The 27929-nt window shown below is 40.8% G+C and overlaps 1 protein-coding gene across 1 annotated transcript; it reads left to right on the top strand.

Annotated features, from left to right (window-relative positions):
• CD28 (CD28 molecule) lies at nt 1-27207 on the top strand (the record flags this gene model as incomplete). The annotated part of the gene is made up of 4 exons (XM_082658557.1): nt 1-123; nt 20768-21121; nt 21373-21497; nt 27079-27207. Exons 1-4 carry the CDS (start codon nt 69-71, stop codon nt 27205-27207), a joined length of 663 nt encoding a protein of 220 aa, XP_082514683.1. The 5' UTR covers nt 1-68.
• Nucleotides 27208-27929: the final 722 nt, after the last annotated feature.

The raw sequence follows: 27929 nt of genomic DNA, 5'->3' as shown, positions 1-27929 counted from the left end.
CTCCAGCTCACCTCACACTTGGGCTTCTCAGGGAGGAGGGGCGGAAGCCCTGGCCCACCGTTAGCACGATGATCTTCAGCCTGCTCCTGGCTCTCAACTTCTTCCCCTCAATTCAAGTAGCAGGTAAACAATTTTGATTTCTTTTCTCCCCCAACGTTTTCGTTTGAGGTCTTTGGTTCATTTTCAAATTTCAAAGAACTCATGAAATTTGGGCATTTGAAGTGTAGTTTTTGCTATGAATGGCAACCTGTTATTTAGAAACTCACTGATTCTCAGACTATGGCCAGCAAAATATTTTAATGAACTGCCTTTGGAATTAAATCAGATTTATTTAGCTATCAGTTGATAGTGTCCCAAGAATTGTTAGCTTTTGTCTATACATATATATTTTGAAATGTAAGAAAATTGCTGTAAGCAGGTTGGTTCTGAAAGCTCTGGACTTGGACTGCCTGGATTCACAGTACAGATCCATTTCTTGCTAGCTAAGCTTAGGCTAGTATTTAAACTCTCTAAGCCTCAGTTTCCTTGCCTGTAAAATGGAGATGATAGTAACCTCATCTCAAGGTCATTGTGAGGATAAAAGGAAACAATCCATGTGAAATGTTTAGCACAGTCAGTGCTTGGCTAGCAAGATAAAGGTTGCTTGTAATTACTATGTCTACCTGAACTGAATGAGTGCCAGAATGAATTCTGGAGTTGTCACAGAAGCTGGCACAATACAGATGCTAATAAATTAGTTGTTTTTTTTTTTTTTTAACAGCTGGCTGAAATCTGTTTTCTTAGTTGAAATTCTTTTACGTTTCCAGTGGTGATGGGGAGAGACTAAAAAACTTGACACTATCACAGTTAACTGCATTTCAGATGAGGAGACGGGAGTAGGCATGTTAATTTGGCTAAGGATATCATATAGGAGTTATTGGAACCAGGGTCTGAACTACTTTAGTCTGACTCTAGAGCCTGTGCTTCTCCGCCTAACATGATGTGCTTTATAATTTCTTAGCTCCAGATATGTCCAAGGTTAAATCATCTTTGGAAAATTACAGTTCCAAACAGAAAGAGTTTGTTGCGTATGTGGGCTGGAGTCAGATGTTTGTTCAACTCGTTCTCAGAGTTAGAAAAGGGTCCCACTTGGCTCAAAAATTGGACTGATAGGGGTTAATCAGCATATTGAAATAAGGATAGTTATTTTCCCCTTGAAGATACATTGAAAGGCCAGTATCTTCCATTTTCTTTCTCACTTATTTTGGTAATGTGGGGACTGCATGATTTTTTGTTGTTCTTAACTATCATGTACATGATCTCCAAAGAATATAATTACCCAACCTGCACAAGTACGCTAGCTACATATATACCCATCCATTTTGTTGTCTGAGGTGCCAGTAAGCACGTTTACAAATTGTGTGTATTTATAAAAGGTGTTGATATAATAAAAGACATGAACAGGTGATGAGACAGGTTACGCTCCAGTATCTGGAACCCAGTATTGAGAGTTACCAAGTATATTTTAAAAGAATCTTCAACATCGATTTAAAAAAACTTTGTTTTTAAGGGATCTCTAAAATTTATTTTTAAAGAGTATTTAAAATTTCTTAATTTATTAGGCAGTAAAGAATGGGCAGAAAAGAGAGAGAAGCCTCACTCTGACAGAAAACTTTAAAATTGATAATTGTACACAAAATACTTTCCTCTGTGGAAAGCCATCCATCATCATTTCATTCGCTCTCCTTTGAAGATATTTTTTGTAAGACTCAAAGCTTTATATTCTTCCTTTAGAAGATTTATTAAAAGGGGGATAGCTAGAAAAGCAGTGAAGAGATCACACACATGGAAACTGTTTTTGACTTTGAGGTGCTTCTACTTTTCAAATGCCAACTCACCCCCATAAAAACTTTTAAGATTTGATGCTGAGTGGCCATCTAATGAAGTAGGAAAGGGGTAGAGAAGGCCCTTTCAAAATGTCGCTTCCAGTAAGAAAACTTATGAGAAAAAATAATTACAACATCCAAAAATGTCTAATGATCCATTCTAATCAGTGGTGCAAAATCGTCCATGTGCTTTTTGTTTCTGTCTTCACCCTCCACGAAGAAGTTACAGTTAAGGACATTTGCTGGTCACAGTGTACTTGTCCTCCCTAGGATTGTGAGAGACTACTTCTATGTCTGTGTTGAGATATGTGTGTGTATGTGTTTGTGTGTGTGTGTGTGTGTGTGTGTGTGTGTGTATGAAGAACAGTTTTTCCCCCGACTAATTTAATAAGTCTAACTCACTGCCTCACAGCATAGCTTAAAATACTTATTCTATGAAGTATTTTAAACCTAACCCGATGCTTCATGATTAATAACACTATAGAAAGATCTTTATGGCTAAACTAAAGAAATATGACTTAGGAAGCATGAGAAAACCTTAACTTACAGTTTCTTTACTAACATGACATGTTTTCTACCAGATAATTGTGCAATTGAGATCCACAATAGAGGATTTTGTTGGATTTTGGAATATGAATCCAGCATAGAACTGCAGCCCTTGAAAGGGAATCAATTCGTGGTTGATGATAGAAGCGTGCCAATAATATATAGCATTGTTCATAGGTTTTTCAGCCAATATTGGTTATTTTTCAGCAAGCTAATCATCCATGATAAAGGCAAAAATCAGGACAACACATTTTTTTTTCCACGAGAGCATTTCTTTTCATTTCTTCCCAAACCTTAGCAAAGAAACTGTCAAAAACGGCCAATTCGAACACAACTGGTTTCTGCAGTGCTTCTGCATTCCCCCCAGCACTTCTTTTTCTGAGAGAGGCACAGACGGCAGGAAAATGATTGGCATTTAATAAAAAAACATCAGCAAAGCAAGGTAATTAAAGACCTTATTTTTAGTTCAGCAAATGACCCCTCTGAGGTAGTTGTACACAAAAAGAATTATTTACTTCTCTCAGGAAAGTGTTGCTCCAAGGCGGGGCTTGGGAAGGGAAGGTAAAAAGATGGACATAGAAAATGCAATGTAACCAGCAGCTTGCTGTGTCCACATGACACCCCGTGCACAGTAGCCAGTTCTTCTGACTGTTAAAAAATTGACTGGGTGTTTTGTCAGTTCCAGTAAATTTGATGGACATTTCAAGAGTGTAGCCATTGCTTAAGAATTGGTTTTATTCTGCTTTCACACCCTAAGATACTTTTTTTTTTTTTAAAAAGGCAACCATCCAGAAAGAACTTTTACAGCAAGGAATGTAAAATTAATACCAATATATCAGTACCAGGAAATAGAATGAGTCATTTTCACAGATAGATCAGAAAAAGAAATGAATCTGTGATCGTTACTCTGAATCTCTCACATTCAACCCTTTACTATGGGGGGTGGGGGAGGATCTCGCTGCCTTTCCTTTAAACATAAACCTTCCTCCTTTTTAATATCCTTACTCTGTTTTCATGAGTATCAAAATGCCATGTGACTACCATTCACCTTTTATCATGGGTGGCTATCTTCCTCCAAGTACTGCCTGCATGGAGTGTGTTGACATTTACAAAATGAAAATTATGCCACCAACATGGCAGAAGAAAATTCCGTTTGTGGTTTATCATCTCTAAAACAATAGCTCTTTATTAATGCATATAGGCATTGATAAGGATACACGGTTCATTGCAGACTTTCTTGTCTGAAAATCAGAGGGCAGGCCCTCCTTCAGAGCACAGTTATTTATCCTTTTTCCTTTTCATCTTGGTTAAAGTTTTGTTTGCCTTTTTCTTCAAGACATTTCTTATTTATAAAACTTCACAGAGGCTGGGACTTTTCTTCCCAGTAGATAGTTTAGCTGAACTTCAGGAAAAAAAATGATATCTGGGTGGCTTTGTGACAGACTGAAGGGGTCTCTGGTTTTCTAAGACTTGTTGAGGAATCTATGTCTCTTTTATGTTCGTTTCTTTGACTCTTTTTGGTCAATGACATGATGTTGTCATCCAAAAATGTACCCAGAACTTTCGGTCTGAGAATGGTTGCATGAGAATTGGTCCCAGAAGCTGGAGGGAATATAACCCAAGCCCTACGGAAAGTAGGTGTCTAATTTCTTGCTTATTACTCTCATTTTAATGACTCTCAACACTAGAAGAGAGGTGTCCTGGATGGGTTCGAGGGCTACTCAGCCCATTATTAGAGGATGTGAAAAAGAGAGTTTAGACTTCTTGGGCCTTAGGATTTCAATGCTGATTTCATAGGCATCTTAATTCTGTGTGTGACCATTCAGGTTATGTGAGTTTATATTTTCATTCTTGGAAGACGAATGCATGGTGGTGGTGAATTTCTGACTTAACTCTGAGCTGCAACTTTATCTCTGCATCACCATTACCATCATCTTTTTCATTTGTCATCATCTTTATTATCTTGGGGACTCTGGTTGCCAAGGTAACCAGGTTAATGGTTCCTGATGGTGTCATAAGAGTCACCCACTCACCGTTCACTCTGACCTCTAATCTAATTGTGAGCCCCTTTCTGCAGTATCTGAGTCACCTCTCTGGCTCACAATCCACCCCTTAATGTGTTGATTATAACAGTAACTCCTAGTCATTACCCACTCTCTCACACACAAGAATCTAAATTAGTGACATGTCTTACATTTTTAACAATGACATGGATTCCCATGTTAAGGACTTAGGTGGGTGTTTCTTTTTTTTAAACTTGAGAAGATAAAGGGCTGTGCTTTTCATTTCTTAGGGATACTTGACATGTGATAAAATGTCAGAACATCACTGTGGCTGTATTTGCAGCTTCCATGTGACCTGACGACTTGTGTTGAAATTCAACAGTACTAATAATAAGGGTACATAATTTAAGACCAGCTTCAGCAATGTTGAGTCCAGGAGGGTTCCACTTCCAATTCACAGACTCTATCCCCTAGGAGGTGGATGAGAATGGGCACATAGGAGGAGGAGGAGAATGTTTCCTCCCACCATGAGGCTCCTGTGGGGACTAAAGCAGGGTGTTAGTAAGTTACTGTTCTCTAAAGTTCCTCCTCCTTCTTATGCTTTGGGAAGACAGATCTTCTTTCATGTGCTCATTCCATAGGTATTTATTAACATCTTCTACGTGCTATTTTAGGTTCTGTGACTGGTACAAAAACCCAGTTTGAGCTACAATGAAGTTAAAAATGAGAACTGTGAAACCTTTCCAGAATTTTTTTTTCTCTTTCAGTTTAGGACCACTGTGAGTGATTTCCTATCCATGCTAATTTATTTCATGGAAAACAATGATAAGCCAAAGCATCCACAGAACTGTTGAATTCAACCACAGACAGTTTTTAGAGATGGGAGGGAACTTAGACATCTCTCGATTTATAGAAAAGGAAGTTGTGTTGATGGTTCCTCGAAGATGCTAATAGAAAGATGACATTGCAATGTTTCCTGACATTTTGGGATGCTTTTAGGCTGGACCCATTTTACTTACCCAAACTATCTCCTTTTATACCCCAATACAAGATCCTTAACCTAAATACTGAGGGTTTCTTCAATGTCTCACACACCTGCACTTTATGACCTTTCTGATACTGTTTCCCTTTTGGAATTCCCTCTCCCTTTCCACACATCCAAATCCCACTTGACTTTCAGTTTATATCTTTAGTGCAAGATCCAGCTCCCTGAGGAAGCTTTCCCTGGGTATTCAGCCTTTACTACGGTCTTATAAGAGGAGCCCCAATGGGAGTGTAACACAATCTAACAAATATTTATTAAACCTCTGTTATATTTTAGTCTCTATTGGGATCTGAAGGAATATAAAAAGAGGAAAAGAACTATAAAGACTTCATTAGCACACAAGAACTGCTTGTGTAATTAATCAAGTTCTCTGTGCTTTTGCAGACTTCAGATCTAGTTGAGAAGACTATATGTGACAGGATATAACAGCTGGAAACAGATAAAGAAAACTTGGCAGTTTCCTACCTCATCATGCTATTCGATGCCTTAATGGCTTTGCATATATTATTCTTGTAATCTGTTATGTCCCCTAGTCCTCTCATCTGAAGAAGTCTTCTCTGAGACCCTACATGGCCAAGTGAGGGACTTCCTTCCTCATCAGGGTTCTTAAAATTATCATTGTGTGTTGATACATCTGTTTTTTCCCCCTAGACTGTGAGCTTCTTGCAGACAGGATCATGTAATATCCATCCTTATAACCTCGGTACTATGTACAGTGCAGGAATCATTGTAGGTGTTGGACAAATATTTGTTGAAGGAAATGAATGAATTAGTACTAAAATGGGGCAGCATAAAATAAATAGTAAGCTTTTACGGAAAGCTGGGAATTAAGCTGGACTTTAAAGCTAGATAGGATGTGAATGCATGATGTTATTAATAATAATTGTCAGCTAATATTTATTTTGCACTTATAATGTGCCAGACACTGTTCTATGTGGTTTTCCCTGTATTAAATCATTTATTCTTTCCTTAAATCCTTTGAGGTAGTTACTATGATTATCTTGTCTGTAAGATGGGAAAACTGAGGCATGAAACAGATGGAACAACTTGCCTGTGGTCACACAGTAATCGAGCCAATCCATACACACTTGTTCCAGGGTTCATGTTCTTACCAATGCCGTATTGCCACAGGAAGGAGAAGAAATACAAATGAAGAAATTAAACCAGGAATATCATTGCATGTTCTTGGAACAGTTGACCAGTCTGAATGTATAGAGGCTTGGAGAGGCAGGGTAGAGTCAGGTCCAACAAAGGATTGAATACTGATAGTAGAAATTCAAACTTCATTTTCAAGATATTGGGAAACAGCTGAAAGTTTGTGGAAGCAGGATGGTCTAGAGTGTATGGAGACTAGTGACCAGGAGATCATGTTAGAACACTCTGTCACTTTGTCAGGAAGGAGTGACTATTCTGAGAGATGTTTTGAAAGTAGAAATTTCAGGACTTAGTGCCTAGTTTGTGAAAGAGAGGGAGGGATAAAGAATGATGCCAAGATTTTTGGCTTAAGAGGAATGGTGGTGTCTCCGCCTGAAATCAAGATGTTGTGTAACTGAGTTCTGGAGGAAACTAGTGTTTAACTTTAGACACACTGGGTCTGAAGTAAGGACTTGAGGTATCAGAAAGATGTCTGGTACAAAGCTGAAGACATGGGAACTGGGTAAGAATAAAATATTTAAGCATCCTCAACTTTGGAATAAAATTGAAGCCGTGGAAATGGAAACAGGTAGCTAATAGAAAGGAGAGGGTATAACTGTAGAAAAGCAGAGTGTTGAACGGAGTCTGGAAAATAGGCCTGGTTTGGAGTCAGCTGAAGAGGAGGATGAACTAGTGAAGGAGACAGAGAATGTGTTTGGGGAGGAAAGAGGGGAATGAGGCTCGTGGAATGTCACTAGAGCCAAAAGAGGAAAGAGTTTCCAGAGAGACAGTGGTTAATGGCATTGACTGCATAAGGGAAGGAGAAGTGTGTAATGACTTGGAAAGGCCATTGGTTTTGGCCAAAAGGAAGCCATTTGGGGCTTCTGAGTTTAGGCAAGTGATGGGGAAGGAAGATAACACTTCGAAGGTTTAAGAAAAGGTGGAGGGGGACAAAATTGAGAGAGTGAAAAGGAGAGGAAATTGCCAGATAAAGTGAAGACAGTCAGGAACTTATAACACTTATAATGTTTACCACGGTATTTTATACATAGTAGGTGTGTAATAAATGTTTGCAACTGAGTGACTTAATTATATTCGACAGGTGGAAGGAGCCAAGTGTTGGTTTTGAGTGTGTGTGTGTGTGTGTGTGTGTGTGTGTGTTGCATGGGTGGAAGAGATAGAGGGCTATTAGGAAAGACAAGAGGAAGAGGGAGAGAAAAACAAGAGAATGGAGGCAGTTTTCTTGAGGAGATGGGGATGGAGATTTGGAGAATGGGAGTATTAGCGAGAGGAGGACAAATGTCTAAGAAGAACGGGAGGAAGGATAGAGATTTATAGGGGTAGAGATGTGTTAGGATGAAGCCAGGGTAGATGAGTGGTTCCATACTGGCAAATATATATTTATATATGTTTGATTCTCTCAAGACAGGTCATAGTGTTAAACCTGTCTCAACAAGGGCCACTGGGATAGAATATACCTCGACTTTGAAGAGTTAACCTGTTTGTACTGTAAATTTGCTTGAGTCTTCAAAACTGCACACTGTGGCTGGGCTTGGCCTCAGCTCACGGCTGTGATAACAGGGTCACAAGGTTCAGACCAAGCCTGCCCAGCATCACAGGCAGGGTTCCAGTTTCCAGTCAGGGATGTTAATCTTAGCAACTCTCTGTGCTTTTCAGAGAAAGGACATGGTGGCTTGCCCTTGACCTTAGGGAGGCCACGTCTATTATTCGTTTTCCAAACTCAAAATCTAAAACCCCTGATTTATCAAGGTAGGGGGATGTAATGAAGAGTTTTAGTTTGTTACACTCTGACAACTTTTCTAGGCCTTCATTTCCTCATCTGGTATATGAGGGGGTTGGACGAGAAGGCATCTCAGGTCTATTTCTGGCTCAAAAATGCTTCTTAAGTGGGATAAAAGCTCTAGCTTTTATCAGCTCTAGCAAGGCAACCCCACCCCTTTGTGGATGCTCTTACGATATGATAGAGAAAATACAAGAACTGCAACCAGCCATCTTGGAAATTGTTTGGAGAGATTGTGAACCAGCATCTTAGATGCTAATGTGCTTAGAAATGACTGCAGAGTTTTGGGGGACAATATTGCCTTTGTTCTCCCCTATCTTCCAACATAATGTTAAAGTTTAACACGGTAATTATTTTCAAACGTCCAGGCCATGACTCTTATGTAGAAGACTCTGAACGTGCTAAGGTGGCCCTAAGCAGACTTTGCAAAGGTATAAGATGTAGGGAGAATGAAACAGACAGGAAAAATGTACTGTCGTCTTCTTTACAGAGTTGTTTTGAATGAGGGTTTAGAATGATGGTGGCTCAGGAGGAAAATACGGTTCCCAAATTTGGTTACCAGATGAAAATATGTATTTAGGATATAATACATTAATACCTGCGGTCTCTAGATACCTGTGGGTATCTGTTAACTGGATTACTGTCATAATATTTGTGTAGAAAGCTATAAAGCCCTAATTACCTGCTATCTGAACTACAGGTAACCTTTTAAGGTAATAAAACTTGAATTTTGGAATGGTCTGGTGGCTACTGGTACAGGTAGCTCTTTCATATAAATTAAGGTGCTGTCATGTTGTCGTCTCAGATGGTTCTTCCAGCATTAGGAGCTGAGAGGACAACACAGACCCTTGAATGGTAGGGCCTGGGTCACATCACACCCAAGTTTATGTTGCTTTGTGTTTAGGAAGTTTTGGTCCTAGAGTGCTCATACCCTGCATTGCTGGGTAGCGTCTCTGAGTGGTAGGGATGGGTTGTAGTACAGGTAGTGGTTTTTTAGCAGGTTTAATAATAACTGTCACCCTAATACAGATGACATCCCAATGTACATGTCTATCTCTGACTTTCTTGAGCTCTAGTCCGACTCATCAAACTCCTGGACCTTTCCTCCAGGATGCCTTACCTACCCCTCAGACCCAACATATCTAAAACCCAACAGCTTTTTTTCCAAACAGATTTCCTTTCTTCACGTAGCTAATTTTGTTAATAGCCCCTTACCCAGTCCATGTACTCCACGTCATTTTGATTCCTGTTCACCATCACCAAGCATAACCCAGCACCAACACCTTGTCCATCCTTTCTATCCCAGCTGCTACCTCCACAGCTCAGGCCCTAGGAGCTCACACTGATGCTATTGGCTCAGCCTCCTGACTAGTCTCTGCTTCAGCCCTGCCCTCGCTCCAAGCAAATGCACGTGCCCCTCTGGCTCCAAGCAAATGCACGTGCCCCTCTGTGCTAATCTTGCCAAAGCGGTGCTTACTAGCCCAGTCTCAGCTCAGGTGTTTTCAATGTCTCCCATTGCCTGTCTAGTAAAACCCATGTGCCTTTTTCTTGGCATTATAAAGGTTCTCCATGATTGGTATCAGCCATCTTCACTTACTTCCCCCCTATGTAAATGGAATGCTCAGCTTGTTCCCAATAAACCCTTACCCTAAAGGGCATTTCCTTTACCTTAGCCTGTCTAAAGGTACTCCAAAGTTCATGGCCCAGTTAAAGGCCAGTCTGTACAGAAGCAGACTTATCTTGTCTGGAAACAAGGGGTCTTCCGTGTGACTGTCAGTGACCCTCTACAGGGCTCACACACCAAACCTGGTTTTGGAGTGTAGCTAATTGTGAACCTGCTTTAGGATTTCTCCCAGAAGGAAGAGGCTGCCGCTTCTTTTACAGCTTCCCATCTCCCAAGAACCTAGTACTATAGACCCCATTATTTATTTGCTGAGTGAATGCTTGACTTTGTCAAGGCAGAAGTCAGAATACCAGAACAGTTTTCTGACACACTGAAATTTCTTTTCAGAAAGAATTCATTGTATTGATAATTTTTCTCTCTCAATAATTAGTGCCTTAGGTCTAGGTGCTTGGATGGGACCTTTTGCTACTATCTGGCCTCTGAGTTACTTTCTGACAGTTGCCTGGAGCACAACAATTTTTTAAAAGGCCAAGGGTGATGGTCCTCTACATTACAGTGTCTGCCTGTCTGGAAACACAGATCGAGGCTGAAGGTGGTGCTTAGACTGGTGCTGGCCAATAGCAACTTCTATTTCTATTATCATCTGTAGCCGTATGTACTTGTTTGAACTAAGGTCTCTTTAGATTTTGTTTGAAAGTCACACTTGCTCTGGGTAAGAGTTAATGTGCTTGATAGAACTTGCTAGTTGTGCATATGCAGTCTTGGGCAGGGCTGGTTGCTTGGCCTGACTGTTTTTCCCTATAGAAGTCATTGCTTCTGTCGTGGTGGCCTCCTCTACACAACTCTCTTTTCCTTCTGATTCTGGAACCTCTTCCTCCCCTTGCCCCTTTAGATCTGAGCGTGGTTATAACTCTGCTGCTATGAGCTACAGGTTCTAGTACTATCCCCTGTGGTTCCAAACCACTGCCAAGAGTCTTTTTATAAATAAACCCACCTCCTATCGCCCAGTTTTGAGTGCCGTCTGTTTCCTGCTAAGATCCTGAATGAGACCATGTATACGTATGTGGACCATGGTTTTTCAAAGACTTTTTGTTTTTTTTGGAGAGGCTTTCTTTACATCTCTATTCCTTGTGAAAATAAGGAGAGTTTCAAGATGACAGTCAACAGAAAACTAGATGAAATGACCACAAAGTTATTTTGAAAACATAATCTGAATTACATTTTTTCCCCCCATTTTGACATGGGTTTCAGAGAGTCTGGAGCCATTCAAAGTTTGATAGCGTTGTTTTTCTCTCTGTTTTCACTGAGAAGGATGGTGAAAGATGCTGTAGTCTGAGTGTCTTGTGTTCCTCTTTCTCACATCTCTATGAATCCAAGCCACAAGCTAGACTTACCAGAGCCACAGATGGTTGAGCATTCAAGTCCTCCCAGAAAGCACAGTTTGTCTTACGAGTTCCTGAGGCCAGCACTGCATTGGCCTATGGTCAGCCTGCTCCTTATGGAGTCTGCAAAAGGAGGAAGTGGTCAGATGGCCATGTGCTGAAAGGTATCCTGGGCCTGAACAGGAAACGTGCTCAGAGGAAAGTTACGGTAACTTCACCAGCTCTGTGGTCAGGAAGGAGGTGTTCTGTGCCAGGGAAACCAGTGTCACCTTCACAATGTGTTCACAAACATCACAGGGCAAGATGGTTGAAAAGAGAAAGCTTCATTTTCTTTGGTTCCTGCCTAACATGCTAAACTCTGTTCAGTCAGAATTTTAAAAAGGAAGCAACGTGATTAGGATCTTTACAACCTGATTGTTAAACTGCAGAAGAAACTCTGATCATGGTGTGCAGAGATGGAACCCAACAAAGTTCTTAAGAGGTCAATGGACATTGACAACAAGGTCAAGAGGTCAAAGGACAATGACGTTGCTAAAGAAACATGTACTCTATCTTTTTTAGGGCTTCCTTAACTTTAGTTAAGGAATGCGGCCTTCAGTCTTGAGTGCTGCGTATTCCACTCTCTGGTTCACCAGCCTCTGTGTGCCATTTGATTTCTCTATGGTGCTATGATAAGGAAAAGGAAAGATGGAATATCCTAAATTAATCAGGACAAATAAATGTAATTCACAAAGGCCCTGAAGTTAAGGGTTTGCCCAATGAGGTTTAGATTGAAAGTGATTTTATGTATTGACTAATGTTTGTGTTCAAACTCTTTTGGACATGTGGGCAAGCTGAAATGGAATTGTTGCAATGGTGTAATTATTGCGTGTGGATCTGAAATAATTTATAAGAGGCACTTCATGGGACCATATTGTCTGTAGGCTTTATCTAGGATCCATCTATGACCTTCAGGAAGTCTCTGCAATTGTAAGCAAAATCTTTTGTGTAGAGGCAAAGCAAGTTTGGTAACAGACTTTTTCTAAATATGAAAAAGTCAAGATTGACATGAAATCAAGTCAAACTTGCTGAATGTACAAAATTGGTTTTCTATTCATTCATGATTTAAAATATTACTCCTAGAATCATAAATAAATAATATCTTAGATCTTCCACAATTTCTGTGACCTTGTTTAGAAAGCCATTTACTTCTTTGGTTTTCAGTTGCCTCTTGTTTAAAATAAGGGATTGGCTGAGATCATCTCCAACTTCCCATCCAGCTGAGCACTTTTTGCGGGATGGTATTCCAGCAAAACGGGGTAGAAAATGAAATTTATCTTGGTCCTGTCCTCTTCCCACTCCATTTACTCCCCTGCTCAATGATATTCTCCTCCTAAGTCTCACTTCTGTGCCATCCAACTATCAAGTCCAACTTTGAGAAGGTCTAGAAACAATCACCAAAATTGATTGAAATTTTGATGCAACCTGGCAGAAGGAAAAGAACACTAGATTAGAAGTCATGAGGCTTGAGCCAAGTCCTAAGGGTCATGTACTTGTCCTGTAACCTTGAGCAAGAATTAGACCTTTTTGACCTCAGTTTCCTCATCTATAAAATGGACATAAAGATGACTGTCCTGCTTATTTATTTCACAGGTTAATGTAGAGTTTATATGAGATAAAATAGGAGAAAGCACTTTGTAGCCCTATGAATATAGACCATAGTTACTAATTTGTCAATGTATTTCCCACATTGCATTTTAGGCTTCACCTTATTTTGAAATCAAAGCATTAACTGAGCTGGTGGGGAGTGTCCTTTTAGGGTCAGGGCTCCTTCTCTGGTGTTTGGAGCCACACCTTAGAGATGGTTATCCACTCCACCTGTGCAGAGAGTTGTTTATTATTATAGTAGTTGACCTATTTACCATAGGCAAAAAGGGAAAGTTTTGTTTTGTTTTGTTTTTGGTAACCAAGCTCCCTTCCCCCCTTTCTCATGGAAGCACAAGCAACTTTCAATTTTCCAGAAGTCAACTATATCACAAAATTCACAGATTATCTGTGGGAAATCTTTCAGCTCTCACTGCCTTGCTCATAGGTAGCAGATAAGTACCTTCTCACCTCCAATCTTACTCTTCATGTTGCCTGTTGTCAAGGAGGAGTTGTGAGGGAAAGAGGTTTGAGGTTACTGCTTCCTGTCTCCACACCTTTAGCTGGTTTAGCTGCTAGGAAAGGCTTTGAAAAGCAAAGCACTAAATTCATCATCAAAACAACTTGCCAATTCAATTAGAGCCATGTCAGTCAAGCCAATCTTTTGACACCAGAAGCGAATACAACTGATAGATTGACAATGTCTCTCTTTTAACCTAGTAGGTTTGACCTAGGCAGACCTTGCCTAACTACTCACAAGAGGGAAAACTGAATATTTACAGGGAAAGGGGTAGGTCTGCTAAGAAAAAAATTAACATGAGAAGGATGCTTCCCACTCCTAGCACTAACTGGAAAGCAAAAAGGAATCAAACAGAAGCTAGTATGGGGAAGCTAAATATTTCTCTTATTTCTTCTTCTGAGTCTAGATATGTCCTTAAATTTTACAGTATGTCCTTAAATCATTTAAGTACTGTAGATTCCCTGAAACTCAGAGAACCAAAATATGTATCAAAGCCAAATGTCATTTGGTGTTCTGGTTATTTGTTGCTTTGACTGATCCATGTTATTACTTTACTCTCGCAGAGTAAGGGGTATGCATTTTCACACATGCTCCATTTTTAAGAAAAAATGAGAGCAATCAGAATTACTGTTTCTATGGGAAGTCATAATGATCACAAATAGTCAATATCACTTAGAGCAATTGATTATCTTTTCCTACCACCCAGAGTGAATTTCCTTCCCTTAGTGTCTCTCCAAAGCAGATGTGGATTTTGAAGTCCTATGAGATGGCTTCTCACTTAGGTTTCTCTGAATGACTGACATGAATCAAGGTGGAAGCAAGTACTATAAGGAGATACATGTTAAAAAACAAGAGGTTCTATCAGTCAAACTTGAATTCAAGTTGAACCCTCAGCTAGGAGGCTGTTGTCACACACTAGCACATACTGAGAGAACTATTGATACTTCAAGCATAGTACCTAATTTTAAAATGATCTGTGCTGACATAGAAGAGGGAGGAAAGTAAACCTTGACAGATAAATTGGACATCTCTTTTCCCTCAAATGACCATGTAACCAATATATTTCAAGCTCTTTCCCAACAAAATATTAGTACATAGGGTCACACAGGAAGTGACTTTTCCTTGCCTTGCTCAACTGTTGGAGAGGCCATCAACCAGGGCAATATTGAACAGGTAACAGCCAGCCTAGATCCTAGGACCTCAGATGACTCTTCCCTAAGAAGTTTCTCACTTTGTAGTGCCGAGGGAGAATGGGCTCAGGAGAAATGTGATCCGTTTTAACAATGCTGAGGTTTGAATTTGGAGGCCCCATCATGAACAGAAGGGAAATCTATTTTCCAGTTATCTCATTATATCATGCTCTGTGAAGGGAAGCAGAGGAAGACCACTGCTTCTCCCTCTTCTGAAAAACAGCAAACACTGACTAAGATCCAGGGTGTCAACTATGTGCCCAGGAACCTTTGAGGTAATTTCCTTTTTCTCTGCAATGATCCCCTAGGCTGGAAGAATGTCTTCTTCACAGCCCAGATGTCCAAAGTTCACCTCAGTTTCTGAGCTGTCTGCTCCGGTCACGTAATGAAGAAGAAAAGACATAGGCAAAAGGAAAACAGTGTTACTTACTGGTTGGTCTGTGTGGCCTGAGGACAACATTTTTAACTCCCTTACTCATCACATCTAAACCCATGCTGAGTTCTGCCAACTTCAGTCTGGAAATATTTCTTGAGTTCATCCACCTCTTTCTAACCATAGTTCAGACCCTTATCACCTCTTGCCTAGACTACTACAATTGCATCCTAACTGGTCTCCACGTTTTCACTCTTGTTCTCTTCAAATTCACCTTCCACCTTTGTGCTAAAGGGATCTGTATAAAATGAAAAGTTGTACGTATGACTCTTCTGTTTAAAATCCTTCAAAAGGTCCTCATTACCTGCAGGAGAGAGTCCAACCTATGAACTATGCTTACCTTGCCAGTCCTGTCTTTTACAACTCAGGTCCAGCAAATTCAGGTAGGTGCAATTCCCAACACCTGCCATACTCTTTCTTCCCTCCTCATCTGCTCTGCCTAGACCATTCTTTTTTTTCTCTTTGTCTTTATCTTCCCCACAGTCGCCTACCTCACCCCTACCCCAACACACATTCTCCTACCTCCCCCGCACCCCCTAACACAAAGACTCATCTTAGCTAGGATAACTTTTACTTCATGAAAACCTGTTGAATCAATGTGTGCATAATCCTTTTAAGACTCAGGTCAGCAGTCACCTCCTCCAGAAATCCTTAGTTGGTTCCCCAGTTGCCCTCACAAACACTTGCAGATCACTCTGCCACTCTTTTTAAAGTTGCTGTCTGTTTTTGTATCTTTCTTCTCCCACCAGATTGTGAGCTGCCCAAGGATAGTCACTGAGCCCTGCTTACCTTTGGGAAATCAATTTCTCTCTCCCAGTGCCTCTTGGGACGGTGTCTCACCCTGAGTTATGCAAGAGGCACTAAGCAAACTACTGGAGTGTAGATGCTTGAGCTACTCTGGCCCCCCTCCCTCTCCAGCTTGCTGTGGGTGCTGGGAGAAGGAGGCCAAACTGAGCAACCGTCCAGGATTTCTCTTCAGCCTTACTCAGTTTCCTTGCCCATGCTTCCCCTCCCTGCTTTTAAAAAATCCCTGCAAAGGAGTCCTATTCTCATCTTTTTTCTTACATCAGCTCTCAAAGGAAGATCAGGAAGAATTTGAATGCCCATTAGAACAGAATTCAAGTAATTAATAACAGAAACACACTTCTTGGAGTCCTCAATAGGCAGAAACACAGATACCTAAGCTGAAAAGGAACGCAGATGTTGGCATTTCTTGCTGAGGTTGGCTCTTCCAATCAGAACCGGCCCAGTGATTCTTGCTCAGTAAGCACAGAAAAAGGCCAAGCAAGATACAACAAAACAGAAAATGAGTTGGATTTTCCTATCAAGACAGGCTGAACTTTTTGAGTCTTTACGTGTTTACTTTTCAGTGCTTTTAGAGAGTATTTGTTATAATGAATAATAAATGAAGCTAAAGTTGTTGTTGAGACAGATTTTGAATGAGGACTTAATGAGATGCTAGGCAGAGCTAGCTGCTGCTAAGAATGGTACAGTCTGATCACCATCTTTCACTTATTATTTAATGAGATGCTATTGTTTGCACAGTATCATGCAAAGAAGCATAACCCCTTGTCCTTGCTCAAAAGGGACTTGGGAACTAGGGGTGTAGAGGAAATACACACAAATCAAAAGTTAAACAAATGGAAGCCTATGAAACAAGAGGTGTTCAAAATGTAGAACAGAGAGTAATCATTTTGAGACCTGAGAAGGGAGAGACATTGTAGGCCGTGGAGTCGGTGAACAAAGTACAGAGAGATGAGTACTCACAGTGTGGCCCTAAATGATCTGGCTAATGGGGAGGGTTTTGGTTCGAGGAAATGAGATTGGAAATGCTAGTGGAAGCCTATGAATTGAGGATTAAAAGTGAGTTTCAACTGTTAAGCCACTGCTTCGCAAACTTGACTGCAAATTAGAATCTCTGAGAAACTTTAAAAATATTGATGTCTGGGTCCTACACCCAAAGATTCTGATTTAATTGGCGTGGGAATCCAGATGACTTTAATATGCTGTCAGCTTGAGAACTCTGTTAGGCTATAGTGGTTTTCAACCCTGACTGAATATTAGAATCAACCAGGGGAATTGTTAAACCAATGCCAAACGCGACATATAAAATAGGAGAAAATATTTGCAAATCACATATCTTGATAAGGAACTTGTATCACAAATATGTAAAGAACTCTGATAACTCAACACTAACAAGACAACCCAGGTAAGTGGGCAAATGATCTAAATAGACATTTCTCTAAAAAGGGTATACAAATAGCTAATAAGTACATGAAAAAAATGCTCAAATCATTAGGGAAATGCAAATCAAACCACAATGACATACCACTTCATAACTCTAGGATGGCTATAATAAAAAAGATGGACAACAACAAGTGTTGGCAAGGATGTGGAGAAATTGGAACACTTATACGCTGCTGGTGGGGCTGTAAAATGGTGCAGTTGTTTTAGGAAGCAGTTCGGCAGTTCCTTAACAAGTTAAATACAAAGTTACCATAATGACCCAGCAATGCCACTCCAGGTGTACACCCAAGAGAATTGAGAACATTCGCCCACACAAAAACTTGTACATGAATATTCATAGCAGCATTATTCACAATAGCCAACAAGTGAAAGCAACTAATGAATGAAGAAACAAAATGTGGTATATCCATACAATGGGATATTATTTGGCCATGAAAAGGAATGAAGTTCTGATACATTTACAACACAGATGAACCTTGACAACATTCTGCTAAGTGAAAGAAGCTAGATACAAAAGGCAACAAAAAACTAAAAATAGAACTACCATATGACCCAGCAATCCCACTACTGGGCATATACACTGAGAAAACCATAATTCTAAAAGAGTCATGTACCACAGTGTTCATTGCAGCTCTATTTACAATAGCCAGGACATGGAAGCAGCCTAAGTGTCCACCGACAGATGAATGGATAAAGAAGATGTGGCACGTATATACAATGGAATATTACTCAGCTGTAAAAAGAAATGAAATTGAGTTATTTGTAGTGAGGTGGGTGGACCTAGAGTCTGTCATACAGAGTGAAGTAAGTTAGAAAGAGAAAAACAAATACCGTATGCTAACGCATATATATGGAATCTAAAAAAAAAAGGTCATGAAGAACCTAGGGGCAGGACGGGAATAAAGACGCAGACCTACTAGAGAAAGGACTTGAGGACACGGGGAGGGGTAAGGGTAAGCTGGGACAAAGTGAGAGAGTGGCATGGACATATATACACTACCAAACGTAAAACCGATAGCTAGTGGGAAGCAGCCGCATAGCACAGGGAGATCAGCTCGGTGCTTTGTGACCACCTAGAAGGTTGGGATAGGGAGGGTGAGAGGGAGACACAAGAGGGAGGGGATATAGGAACATATGTATATGTATAGTTGATTCACTTTGTTAATAAAGCAGAAACTAGCACACCATTGTAAAGCAATTATACGCCAATAAAGATGTTAAAAAAAAAAAAAAAGGCGACATATTGATGATCCCATTTATATGAAATGTCCAGAATAGGCAAATCCATAGAGGTAGAAAATAGATTCGTGATTGCCAGGGGCTGGAAAAAAGAAGGAATGGGGAGGGGCTGCTAATGGGTGTGGGATTTCTTTTGGCGGGTAACGAAATATTCTGGAATCAGAGAGTGGTGATCCATTCACAGCTTTGTGAATGTAATAAAAAGCCACTGAACTTTTTTTGTGGCCTGTCCCGTTGCGGAGTGCAGGCTCAGCGGCCATGGCTCACGGGCTCAGCTGCTCCGCGGCATGTGAGATCTTCCCGGACCCGGGCACGAACCCGTGTCCCCTGCATCGGCAGGCGGACTCTCAACCACTGCACCACCAGGGAAGCCCAAGCCACTGAACTTTTAAAGTTTACTTTAAAAGAGTGAACTTTAAAAAAAGGGTGAGCTTTATGTTACATGAATTATATCTTTATTTATTTAATTTATTTTTTTTTGCGGTACGCGGACCTCTCACTGTTGTGGTCTCTCCCGCTGCGGAGCACAGGCTCCGGACGCGCAGGCTCAGCGGCCATGGCTCACGGGCCCAGCCGCTCCGCGGCATGTGGGATCTTCCCAGACCGGGGCATGAACCCGTGTCCCCTGCATCGGCAGGCGGACTCTCAACCACTGCGCCACCAGGGAAGCCCCATGAATTATATCTTAATAAGTTGTTATAAAAAAATGAAAAGAATGGATCCCTCTCTCCACCAGCATAGACCAGTTAAATCAGAATTTTTGGGAATGGGACCCAGGCACAGGTTCTTGATGTACAGCTAGCATTGAGAACTATGTAAAAGATGAAAAGCTATTAGTGATTTAGTTCTATGCAGCTCCGTTTTCTCCAAAGCAAAAACAAAATACTTGAGTACATGGATTCAAATCCAGGTTAAATTGTAAATTTCATTTTAATAGATGATTTGACCCTTTAGTATGGGTATGGGGGGTATTGCTTCAAATAACCCTTAAAAAAAAATGTGAACAGGCAGACAATTGTTAGTATACCTAAAAACAATAGCAAAAATGTTTTTTGTTTGTATTGAATTTTTAATCAAAGACACAAAGTGATTTATTGTTTTAAAGAAATTTTGGAGAGTGTTGGTTGCAAAGTCGATTCTCAGTGCTTGAGTGGCCCGTTGCTCAGGTGGTTGTAGTTTACTTGGGTTTCAGTCCTTGCTTTGCTCACCATCTGCTCAGTGATATTAGACAGATCATCCAATGTTTCTAGGCCTCACACAGTCACTACAAGAAAAGGGAATATATTGTCATGTGCTAGGGAATGGGGTATAGTGGGGAAAAAACAGGATAGAATAGATATGTTCTCTTCCATCATGCAGATTTCAGGTTCTTTGCTTTAAAAGTGAAGAGATTGAACTAGGTTGTCTCCAGAGTTTTTGATCGTTTACTAGGATAGCATAAAGGTAGAAGATGGGCTAGAGAAAGAACTCTTGTGGGCCTCTTGGGCCTCTTCCATCTTCTGTGATTTAAAGAAACAAATATGCAAACTTCCTGACAAGGCTGTTTTCAGAATTTGCTATGAAGGATAAATTAAATCCTTTGGATTACATTTTTCTTACCTCTTTATCCTACTCTTGGAACAGCCAATAAAAAAAGTCAAAATGTTTCAAAACATTTAAATTCCTTCACAAAAGGCTGAATCACAACTTAAAATACAAATCTATTTGTTTATGTCAGGTGTTAAAAGCCATTTCCAAGTAAAACACTCAATTAGAAAATTAATTGAGCATGATTAACATGTTAGGAACCTCAGCACAGATTCAAAAATTCCAAATGCATAGCTGTGATGTTCAATGCCAACAGAAGGCCACGTTCTGCCTTCCAAGTGAAAACATGCTCCACTGTTCCATTCAAAGGAGGATGAAAATAATATCAAAATGTAAACTCTAAAAAAAAAAAAAAAAAAAAAAAAGTAAACTCTCAGGATAACTATCTTCCAAAGAGCTCCTGCGTCTTCATCTGCCAAGAGAAATCCTTTGCTGGAGATCTGTTTATTTTGTTAACTAATATATCTTGACTTCAGAAAAAAAGTCCTTATATTCTTGTTCTAAGCAAATGATTTTTTCCCCATCCAGAAAACAAGATTTTGGTGAATCAGTCGCCCATGCTTGTGGTAAACAACAATGAGGTCAACCTCAGCTGCAAGTATACCTACAACCTCTTCTCGAAGGAGTTCCGGGCATCCCTTTATAAGGGAGTAGATAGCGCTGTGGAGGTCTGTGCTGTGAATGGAAATCACTCCAAGTCACTTCAGTCTACAAACAAGGAATTCAACTGCACTGTGAACTTGGGCAACGAAACAGTGACATTCTACCTCCAGGATTTGTACGTTAACCAAACGGATATTTATTTCTGCAAAATCGAGGTTCTGTATCCTCCTCCTTACATAGACAATGAGAAGAGTAATGGGACCATTATCCATGTGAAAGGTAACGCACGGCTCGACCAGTGTCCACTCTCAAGTAGTGGTTTTCAACTGCAGTCTTGAAAACTAGGTCATGATCAGTGGTGGGGTTGGCTAACTCCCAAAGAGGACAGACCAACGAGGAAGTCTACACCTCTTAAGCCAGTGATATTTTGCATATTTTGATTCCTCTCACATTCTCCTCTAAGAAGAAGGAAGGAAATGTACCCAAGTGCCATTCCCATATCATTTAATCTAATCTATTCTATTTTTCAGAGAAACATCTTTGTCCAGCTCCCCGGTCTCCTGAGTCCTCTAAGCCATTTTGGGCACTTGTGGTGGTAAACGGAGTCCTAGCTTTCTATAGCTTGCTAGCAACAGTGGCTCTTTCTAACTGCTGGGTAAGAGAAACAGCATTGTTTTCATGTAACTTTTCTACTGCATATGCAGTTGGACATATTCAAGAATTTTGCCTATGTGGCTTATTTTCTGTTGAACATGTGATTATTTTCTTTTTCCCTGCTAGGTTTCAGTAGGTTCTCTTTTAGCCTATCCAACTTTATCTGAGATAAAAATCAGATGTGAGTTTATGTTCAGAAGACACTGATTAGGTGGCCAAGCAGAGTAAGAAGCTAAACAGGTAAATAAATGTGGGAGATAAATTAGGGTAGAAAATTACCTTTCTTCTCCCCACGTTGCAATGTCATTATGACATATAAAATAGCTCTAATATATACATATGTATAAAAATCTAAGCGACTTGGGAATCTAAGAAACTGAAGCCAATGAATAACTTTGGTTCGGGGTCAAAAATCATGAGAAATTTGTCTACTGAAATTATGCATTCAAACCTAGCAAGGAAACTAGGTCTGTTTATCTGAGTCATATTTTTATCTCCTCTGAAGCAGTTGAATTTTGTGAGGCCAAGTATGGTGCTGTCATTATGAAACTATAACGGGAGTTAGACTTTTCTGAGCTCTTACCACTGAATTGGAGTTTACGAACTTTTGCAAATGTTCATGCAATAAACTTGGTGTGTTTTTCTCTACCTTCTTCCACGTTGAAGTTTTGGCCTAGATTTGAATGCGTATTGATAACCATATCTACTGCGAGGCAGGGACCTCCTTATTTTCTCTCCTTTCTCTTACTCAGGAACTTCCAGTTCTTATGTACACAGTGTGGCACTGATTCCATATTGTCTTTGAATTTTTTTCTAGAAGTTAGATTCATGTATGAATCATTTCCTCAACAGGGTATGTATGCTTCTCAAGGATAGAGGACTGTTTCTCTTGACATTCACCATCCATCTGGTATTAAGTACATTTAGCTTAGTGCTTAAAGAATGCTTATGAACTGATGAATTGATAACCCCCATAGAGGCCAAACTAAGGACTTAAATGAGTATGCCTGAAGTATCATACTTATCTTTAAGGCATATTCCATACATCTAACTAATTCATACATGGATCAGTGATTTCTGGAAGCCATGCCATGTTGAAGCCATCCTATTTACTATAGCCTTGGTGCTGGGCAGGGTCGGGGTGGAGGAGGAAGGAAGCCCTGGGTTCACAGTCATGCCAAGGATAGATTCAGCCTGGGATCCTTTTAAACTCTTCTCAGCCTATTGCCAAAGTTTGCCTCTCCCTTGTTCCCCAAATGCTACTCCCATTTTGGGAGACTAGGGGGCAGATAGATGCTTGTCAGGCTTCCTGTTGCCTAATCTGTACCTCCAACAAAATCTGTAAGCACCAAAGTGGCTGCTTGTTCCTGAAAATCCTTTATATCAGATCATGAGAATTTGCCTATCTTGCCTTCTTCAAGTTGCCCAACCCTGATGGGGGCTTTTTATGTATTGAAATATTGCCTAAGTTCTTCCTCTGATGTCAGTTGAGTCTGGATCTTGGTGTCTTCATCCTAGTTACCTTTCATCTTTGAACCTCTGTGGAGTTTGCCAATAACATTAGAATTTAGCCTCCGGACGCGCAGGCTCAGCGGCCATGGCTCACGGGCCCAGTTGCTCCGCGGCATGTGGGATCTTCCCGGACTGGGGCATGAACCCGCGTCCCCTGCATCGGCAGGCAGACTCTCAACCACTACGCCACCAGGGAAGCCCTCAGGTCTTGTTTTTATCTTGATTCCCTTGGAATATCAACTTCTTAATCTAAAAGCCAGGAGCAGTGCCTTTTGGGGTACATTTCCAGGACAGGTGCTCCCCTGTAGTATGCTGACCTAAGTCAATGTACTTTACCAGCTTTGTAAGATGTAGTTTTGGAAAACTGTTTTAACTTTCAGTGGCCAGAAGGGTACTGCTCGCCATTTAAAACTTATTGTCAATATACACTAGAATATCAATTACTATAAGCAGGGACTAATTTGCTAAGTGACTCGAGTTACCCAAAGGGACAAGAGTAGCTTCTATTTTCAATGAGTTAAAAAAGTTTACTTTTAAATTGGAAACATCATAAATGCAATATGTTTTTCTTTGGCAGCACTACTAATTCCTAGTGAGGTTCATCTTCCTTTGTCTTGAGAAAACTTATTTTGGTCTTATTCTGTCTCACGAGCTCCCTGAAAATTGGGAAGTCCCAGTGCTTGGCATACCTTATCTTCTTCTGTGGCCTCTTGTAGTTAATTAGGTTACCCAATAAGAAGTACCCTTTATCTGCATCTCAAACATAGGTCTTTGTACTCTCTGACCAAATGGGTGTGAAATAAATATATATGTAAATTTCATAGAATAACAGAGCATTTTTACCCAGGGCTCATCTTTTCTGGATACTGTTTAAGCAACTTGCTGAGATAGGCAGCCAGGTCATCAGGGATCCATCCCTAGAGTTTAGCCATTTCCAGGGTACTTTTCTGGGATCCTATTTTTGGCTGGTCTGCATTGTGCCTTGGTGTAAGATGCTGTTTTCTGGAACTTCCTGAGGGTCTGTGATGTACTGCCGTAGGCAGTTCTAGGCTGAGTGGGTTTCTGGGAACAGCTGCAGATTCTATCTCAGTTCTTGACCTGTAGATGACATTTGAATAAAGAGAGAGCTCCCCTGTGCCAGGCAGCCACAGACCAGCACCTGTCACTCTCACTCAATCCTCAGTTCACTCCGTTGAGATGGTAAACCCATCCTCCTTCTTAGTCTAAAGGAGCCTTTAAAAAACACAGTTTTCTCCACTATAAATCACACTGTGGGCAATGTAGATAGTGTGTGTACAGGTAGTATCTGCCTTTAAATCCAGTGGGTTCTTGAAGACCATGTCCTTTAAATGAATTGCCCTGTGTATGCCTGTGTCTTTCTGCTGCTTCCGAGAAACAAGTTGGTAAGGATGGGAGTAGAAGGAAGAGAAAGGGAGGAGTGGTCCTGAAATCACACATCTTTAGCAGACAGCGAATGTTGAAGGGCTAAATGACTTAGTCACAGAGACATGTAAGGTGAGTACTCTGCACACGTATATGCTTGTGCTAGATGAACATGGACACTGTGGGTTCTGTATACTGTTCCCAGCATGTCTCATTTCCATCCCACTGTTGTGTTTACAGTTAGGCTGAAAATGACTAAATCTGCTATCTGATAACAGCATGAGGGTAAGCATGGGAGCGGATTGCAACAGATCTTTCATAAGTTTGGTGCAACCCAGAGAACCTCAGAGCCAAGGCATCTTCATTATGGGGGCCCCTCTAACTAGCTATAGTTTAATTTGAGTGTCCAGAAGCAAAGTCTGTCTCTTAGGAGTCTGGCAAGGGAAGTCGTCAGAGTTAGAGTAGGTACTCTAATGCCTCCCAGGATATCAGCAGCAGCCTTCCACATTTATTTGGGGGGCAGACAATTCCTTGCCTTACTCCTGCCCTGCCATAACCCTGTGCCCAAGAGGACTCTAGTCCTTTATTTATAGAAAGGATGTAGAACCAAGATGTTTGAAGGGCAACTTCCCTCACCCCCTTGGTTTCCATAGATACCTCTCCCTGAATGCATCCCCCAATTATGTCTGTTTAATGATGTCCTCTTCTTACTTTCAGCTAGATAACCTCATCCATCATCTCAAATCCCAAATGACCGAAGCTGAATTGATAGTCTCTTTCAAATCCACTTTTCCTATCATCTTGCCTTATACTTATGGATGGACCATCAACCTCCTGCTCACCCAGGCTCAAATCATCAGTCATCTTTGAGTATGAGCAAGAAGGAGGACTCAGGCAGTCTAAGAATATTCATTCTCACTTGGTGATATAGCTTGTATCCATTGCTTCATTTTCATTCCTTTCTTTTTCATGATCAGACTCTTCAGATCAGGATTTCCCGGTCTTGGCACTACTGACATTTGAGCTGGATAATACTTTGTTGTCAGGGGCTGCCCTGTGCATTGTAGGATGTTTAGCAGCGTCTCTGGCCTCTGCCCACTAGATGCCAGTAGCATTCATCCCAGTGTGACAACCCAAAATGTCTTCAGATGTTGTAAAATGTCCTCTGGGACAGAGGATAAGGGAGTTGGAGGTGTCAAGGATGAGGCTTAGGAGGTCTGGTATGGGCAACTGTGTATATGGTAGTGTCACTCACTGGGACGAGAAACACTGGAAAAGACCAGGTTTTAGGGGAAGATCTTGAGTTTCTTTTTGGACATGTTGAGTTTCAAGTACCTTTGAGGTCTAGTCCAGAGATATAAATTTGGGTGAATAGGTGGCAATTGAAACTGTGAATGTGGACGAGGTTGCCTAGGGAGAGAGGATGGCACGAGTAGAGGAGAAGGCTTAGGACCAAACCATGAGGAACTCTAACGCTGAATGGCTAGTTAGAGAAGAAAGAGCTTGCAGAGGAGGCAAGGAGGGAGTGGCCCCAGAGCGGCAGGATGAGAACTGGGGTGGTAGCACCTCACGGAAGGCAAAGCAGAAGCATGTCAGAAGGGAACGGATAATCTAGAATGCTGCTGAGAGCTCAAAAGATGAGGCCTGAAGACATGTTAGTTTTATTTAGTGATATGGAGGTCCATTTTTTACCAACCTTTAACACTTACTCCTGCCCCTTTGATAAGGAAGGTGGGAAGGGCTCAGGTAGGAGTGCGTGGGAATAAGGCCAGTCTTTGGCTTATTTATTCTGGTGCTCATGACATTCACGTCCAACGTATCAATATTTACTTATGCATCAGGCCAGGCCTATGTGCCAAGAAATAGACTTTTTTTTTTCATTCTGGAGAATTCTGAATCCAGAAATCTGGATGGCTTTCTACTTTTAGAATTTTTATGGAACTTTTATCAAACATGTAAATTTTACCATCACACTGATTGAGAAAATATGTTCCTAACCTTCAGTCAAAACTTTGCTAAGATTCGTGGTGAGTATAACTCTAATTCTAGGGTTAATATCACCCTCATTCCTGGTAGAAATTCATCCAGAGGGAGCTGTGTCTCAGGGATAGAGATGAATGACGCTATTGTCTTTATTTATGGAAATATACATACATATAAAGGAATAGGACTGTAACTAGTTGTCTAGAACTGTAACATCCAATTAATTTGGACTCCACTGCTATGAAATTGTGACTATTCCAGACTCTGGAGGGCTGAAGGTCCTCTTTGGTTAATCATGAAAAAAAATGGCTTCTTGAGCAAATGACTAGTACAAGAAGATTGCATTGGGGATGCTTAACCTTTTCAAAGGAGGAAGGGCCTTCAAGAATATTCACATATCAGAGTTGGATATGTTAATTAGATATGCTTTTGGAATTCAGTTCAAATGGTTGCATTGAGAGTAACAGGAGTGCATTTCTCTAAAATACTTTCTTTGATTCAGATTTTTCAGGTTAATTTGGAAGAGTCCAAAGTAGTTGGGTTTGATTGGTCATTATGCAAGTCCAAGGTGCTCAATGAATTCTGGTTTGTTCAGCTTCCTTTGACTGTGTTCTGAAGAGTTGCCCCCAAATCTTAGCACTCCTCCCAGATACCTCCCTCTGTGTCCCTGGCCCCCTTCACAGTGACATTTCTCTTTTCTGCAGATGAAGAGTAAGAGAAACAGGATGCTTCAGAGCGACTACATGAACATGACACCTCGCAGGCCGGGGCCCACCCGAAAGCACTACCAGCCCTATGCGCCAGCACGGGACTTTGCAGCCTACCGTTCCTGACACGGACGCCTATCCAGATGCAAGCCGGCTGGCCCCTCTTCACCTGCTCAACACCATTGCTCTGGATAGGAAAGGACTGCCTCATCTTCAGCCAGCCACCTTGGCCTCCTGTTAGGCCACCAATGCTAATTTTTCTTGAACAAATAGGCCGAATAACATCATTTTGAGACTCTGAAATGAAGTTAAAGAATATTACTGTGGCAGACTCGTGTAGTGCCATGGCCCAAATTCAAACTCACCATGTATTTATTGACTTGATTGAGAGGTTAGGGTAGAAAACTGAAAGTGAGCGGATTCTGTTAGCCCTGACATCTGCTTCCAGTTCCACTCCTTTCTAATTCACCTGCATATTGCGGTCAAGTGAAGTGTGATATCGAAAGACTTTTTAGGTGGAGAAGAAAAGGTTAGGAAATCATTCCCTTTGATTAAATGGGGGTTTTGGGTGGAGATAAGTTGGAATGGGGGAGGGAGACATAAACATTTAAAAAACCCTTAAAACACTGTCTCTCACTCATGAAATGAGTCACTTAGTTCCTATTTAATGCTGTTTTATTTTAGTTTGTAAAGATGTAGACATTCTTTTTGAAGAATTCTGGTCCTATTAGTCATTTTGACCAATGGAATCCCTTCAGAGCAATGGGAGGTAAACCAACTTGCTTTCCTTACTCCCTGTGATGGGAATTCAAGGTAATCTTCACAATATGATTTCAAAAGAATAAAGT

The sequence above is a fragment of the Grampus griseus genome, assembly GCF_964374135.1.
Source record: "Grampus griseus genome assembly, chromosome: 7".
NCBI classification, from domain to species: domain Eukaryota; kingdom Metazoa; phylum Chordata; class Mammalia; order Artiodactyla; family Delphinidae; genus Grampus; species Grampus griseus.
This window is presented reverse-complemented; position numbering and strand designations above follow the sequence as displayed.